Here is a 5,364-nt window from a genome sequence, read left to right on the forward strand (position 1 = left end):
TTTTATTGTTATCATCGTTATCATCATTTTTATATTATTTATATTATGATGATGATGATGATGATGATTATGATTATTATTATTATTGTCATATTTATAATAAAACAAAGCCCATTCACTGGCCATCTTCTGTCCGTCTGTTGGCAGATCCCCAACCTGATCTGGCGTCTGCTCAACAACACGAGTGGCCTGAACATGGACCGCCTGGTACAGCTGGCGGAGAGCACACAGATGGGCAAGCCCGAGGACCGGGAGAAGACCATCTACCAGGTGGCGCGGTACCTGGACCGCTGGCTCAAGGCGCACCGCCAGTACCGCTTCAACCTGCTGGTGCGCATGCGGCAACGCCTCTCCAGCGTCTTCTGCTTCTGGCTGGCCAAGCGGGAGGGCCGGTTCCTCACCGGGTTCTACCTGTTCATCAAACTCCTCTACGTGGTCAACTCCATCTGCCAGTTCTTCATCCTGAACGGATTTCTGTCCATGGATTTTAACGTGTACGGCTTTGAGATGATGAGGCTGCTGGCGGAGAACGGTGAGCTGAAAGACTCGCCTCGTTTCCCTCGAGTCACACTCTGCGATTTTGAGATCCGCCAGCTGCAGAATCTTCAGCGCTACACGGTGCAATGTGTGCTGCCCATCAATTTGTTCAACGAGAAGATCTTCCTCTTCTTGTGGTTCTGGCTGCTGATTGTGGCTATTGTGGCCTGTGGGAGCTACGTGTCCTGGCTCTACTACATTCTCGTGGGAGAGAACCGCTACCGCTATGCCAAAAAGTACTTAGTCATCAATGACCACATTCACAACAAGATGGATTCCAAACTGGCACGGAAGTTTGCCAACGAATATCTGCGGGATGATGGTATTTTTGTGTTGAGAGTAGTTTCTAAGAATTCGTCTGAGCTTGTTTTGACGGACTTGGTGAAGGACCTGTGGCGCTTGTATAAGGAAAATCCAGTGGACAATAAGTTGAGGAAAAAGGACATGAGAAGTGATGTTATCAATGGGAATGTGAAGCCAACCACGGAGATGGATGAAGAAGAAATGCTGGAATTCGGCGACCATGTTTGATGCAGTTATTTTGTATAGATTTATCTTTATTCTTTTCTGTCAGCGTACTGTAAGTCTTTGATACTCAGAAGTGGAAATTTTTGTACCCTCATCAAAGATTTCTGCACTGTGGAGGAAATTTGTATTGTTATTTACAGGCTTGCTAAATGTCCGGAACTTTTAGGGACTGTCACGTATTCGGCAGTTCTACTTGATATAATTTTGTGCGTTGTTAAATAATCTGATGATAAAACATTAGATGTCTCTGATCGGATTTTGACAAAGTTGGCAAGCCTGCTGTACATATGGCCAACTCATCCTTGTGACATACTACTGAAAGCTTGCCTGTAATTTCCTCTTCAAAATGACGATTTCCACGTGTCATGTATTGGTGTGCAGAATGACGGAATGAAACTTTCTCCCATCATATAGCAACATGAGTATCATCTTGCAGACTTTCCAACCTGATCACATTTTCCATACTATGAAGATGATGTTCTGTTGGACCGCTTCATTCCTGTAGTCTTGGACATTTGAAAATCTCAGGGATATAAAAGATCTGCCTTACATTAAGGAATTGATACCATTCTCACCACACTGGCTATACCTGGCTTTTGTCCTTTCATTGTGGATTCTCATTTATTTGTTGGGGATTTTACAAGGGGATTGCTATCTATTCCTGTAACAGTAGGCTAGTGTAATGGGGACTTAATGAGTGGATATTGACTTTTACCTAAAGTAAATGCCCGGGGGGCAACCTTCCCTGTTTGATGTGAGGCTATCAATTATCATGTCTCTGAACCAATGGGAGACATGAACTAGTGAGAGGCTCCTCACTCAGGGTCAGCTCATCAGGTCAGCCCTCTATCCACTGCCTCCAACCCCACCCCCCAAACAAACAAATTAACAAACAACGACAATAACTGCAAATCAAGACAACCACAAACTTCCCCACCTCCAAACGAAAAACAAGAAAGAAGCAACTTTCCACTCCGTCCTGGTGAGAATCACAAACTCTCTGATGCCAAAATGTGTGCGATGCCATAACATGTTCTTCTCACAAAGAAGCATTACTATAGCTGGTACCGTCAAAGGGGTTCTCTCTTGACTATAGCGCTGACAAAAATTTGTGGCGCAACTTATCCTCAAATACCAGTATCTCTTTAACAGGTGAATCAGTGTCCCCCCATATTTTGCACAGCAGTTTGTATCAATTTGTCTTAACTTAATCATATTTTTTGACAACAATTGAGGCTAGATTAAAAATCTTTTCTTCATAAATTCTTATAAAATACTATAAATCTTTGTCATGCGGAAAATGGGTTTGTTCACAGCAGTTCCTGCTTTCACCCTCCTTTTGCATACGCATTATGGCCTACGTCACAGCTCACCAATGACACTTTTTAGTGGTAAAACTTGTTACAAGAAATTAATTTTATAGTGAACACTTTGTTTGCCCCAAAAGTTCTCAAAACATGAGTTCAATAAGCGTAGCATTGCGATTAGACAATCATGACAGACTTGCTTTTAAAAGCGATATTGTCCCAGCTATATACCCTTTAAAATCTGTAGAAACCGCCCACTTGGATTTTTATTGGTATTATTAAGGAACTTTTGAGAATACAGCTAACAGGTGTTTACAAAAATATTGATGTGTAAAGACAAATTATTGATACAAGTCATTGTGCTAAAGTTGAATAATCTGTGTTTGGTAGTTTAGGAAATATTTGGCAATAAGTTGCGACTTGAATTTTTGATGGCCCTCTAAGAGTGCTGTGATTGGAGCTTTCAACTGGTTGACGCTGAAATTCTCCACAGTGATCGAGGTGAAAATTGTTTGACTTATAAATCTTATTGACCAGCCTTTGTGCCTTATTCACACCCAGATTGTCCCATTGCCAACAACATACCTGTCTCAGCGCTCATAATATGACCTTATGCAGTTGCGAGCGCCATAAAACCTCTGCTAAAACAAACGTACCTGTCTCAGTATTCCAATGATTTACCTGTTATATAATGTTGTTGTACAGTCTCTCATGGTGCTATGCTCTAACTGTGCAAGTGGAATGAAAAAGATCAACTCATGTTTTAAATTCTAAAGCTATTGCCGAGGTTGATTATAGTAGTTTCTTGACAAAGTTAGGTGACGCGTGCTCAACCTAATGCAGTTGTGAGCGCCGTAAAACATTTACCGAAAAAAGAAAAAGTTAAGAGTTAGCATGCACTATAATATTGTCGCGCCTGTGATAGGACCACGAAACATCCAAAATGTCAATTTTTTAAAGTTGCCAAATAAATAGTGAATATCCATTTCATATGCTTAGCCAAAGACAGGTCTGAATTTCAACCAGAAATTAAGTTCCTAGAGCGTTAGAAATAAAGCCACCCACCAGTTTTTTGAGTGATGAGATGAAAACAAATTAATAAGCTTTTACATTTGCTTCTCCTGTAAAAATGACTCTATTGAGATTACCTGGTCTTATCGCAATGGTGACTGTCAATTGTATCAGAGTGTAATGCGTGTAGTAAGTGGGCTAACTTTTGGGTATTCTCATCATTTAAATCAGAACTTTTTTTGGGTGGGAGGGGTGGTTTGCCTGTCGAAGATTTTTCAAGAAATATGGGTTGAAGATTGCATGGTTGGAGTATAACACTATCATTATCTATGCTGCTGCCATAATCTGGTCCTCACAGAATTCCGTGTGTTGCCCTCTTCTGCTTCCTCAGCCCTGATGGCAGCTCAGTGGAAGTATTTCACGGTTTCACTTTTTAAAAAAAGAATCAGTGTTCATGATCTCTCTTCATTATTATGATTCTAATGTAATTATGCACATGAATATGTTTGATATTCTGTAAATTTAAATTTTTAGTTGAATTATTTACCATGAATCTTTAAACATTTTAATCTGTTAATTGACCAAAAATAAAGCCGTGCTAAGAACTGTCGTGAGTGCAACCAACTTGTGTTTCTCGAGCTCATATGACCTTATGAAGTTACAGGCGCCGTAAAACTTCCACTAAACTAACTAATATGTTGGGATTTTTTCACTTTGAGATCAATCAAAATGGTTGCTGTGATGATCTGAACCTGTCTTTTGATTGTTAAGATCTTGCAAGATGTTACTGTCACAACTGAATGTCTGCAGCTGATATTTAAAAAATTTTGGAAATTAAATGTCAGGGGTAATTCTAACTTGGGTGGTTGGCGGGCTCTCTGATGTGGTTGCTCCTCCTACTTCTTTCCTATCAAACGTCTATCACCTTTATCACTCCTCTTTCTTTTATTTCTATCTTATCTTGAAGTAACACCTCTATTCTTTGGCATTTATATAACCTTTCTTTGTATGTTTCAAGTAATGTAAAACTGTTATTAAAACTAAAACTAAGAAGTTTTAACATTTTTATTGCCTGCATGATGAAGTTAGTCTGTCTTTTCAGAGGCAGCTCAGTTAGGTCAGGAGACTTACCTTGATATATATTAGTGCCGTAAGAGTTGTTTTATCATATACTTTGGTGTGCTATCTTTGAGTAGAATTAGCAGAGGAATAGGACATCAACTGCTGTATAATGGATTAAAAAATCACAAAACCCTCACAGTCATCCTTGCATGAACAACTGTTAGCTTTGTTATGTAACAGAGATGGGAAATTTATTTTGATGGTCTGTTTGAACGAACTTTATGCAAGTTTACATTTTGTTTTTGTAAGGTAAATGTTACAGCTTCTGTATGCAACGTTACTGTGTTTTAGTGCAGATGATGACAATATGTCCGACGTCAAGACAAGTTGGAAACTTCTATAAACTCTGTGCTGAAATTGTATTGTTCATAATCCCTTAAGATTTAGATGTTGTTGTTTTTTTTTTTTAAAGATGATCATTTCGATAGCTCTGTCAGAACTGTATGTACTTTGGCTACGATGCCTCATCTATTCTGTGAGATTTGCCAGATGCTCAAGATACTTCACCAAATTAGATCAGTTGTACTGGTATGCATGATGTGGACTCATAACTGCTATTTCTAATTATTGACATTGCTAACGTTCATTAAGTTTTTGATAGATTTGTGCTGCACAGACCAGGTATTTATACATTTTTGTAACGTTACCTGTGTTATTTAAAACTTGGTACTTCTGTCTTCCAGCAGTAATATAACATCTTGTGTTGATGGTGAGCGCTATGACCACCAAGATTTCCATACTCACTCAAGGGTCTGGTTAGTGTTGATCAGTTTTTGTTCTTATTTAACCTTGACAATGTATGTGCAGACTGCTGAGAACAAAAAATCATCAAGGTTTCAAGAATTGTAACATTTCTGAA

The 5,364-nt window shown here is 39.2% G+C and overlaps 1 protein-coding gene across 1 annotated transcript in view; it reads left to right on the forward strand.

Annotated features, from left to right (window-relative positions):
* Nucleotides 1–1,934, forward strand: part of LOC101857198 (innexin unc-9) — a 5,365-nt gene extending 3,431 nt beyond the window's left edge. The window contains exon 2 of the mRNA XM_035971424.1: nucleotides 111–1,934. Coding sequence (XP_035827317.1) covers nucleotides 111–1,068 — 958 coding nt within the window. The 3' untranslated portion in view covers nucleotides 1,069–1,934. The remainder of the gene's footprint in view (nucleotides 1–110) is intronic.
* Nucleotides 1,935–5,364: the final 3,430 nt, after the last annotated feature.

This window comes from Aplysia californica, unplaced genomic scaffold (genome assembly GCF_000002075.1).
Source record: "Aplysia californica isolate F4 #8 unplaced genomic scaffold, AplCal3.0 scaffold00434, whole genome shotgun sequence".
Taxonomy (NCBI): Eukaryota; Metazoa; Mollusca; class Gastropoda; order Aplysiida; family Aplysiidae; genus Aplysia; species Aplysia californica.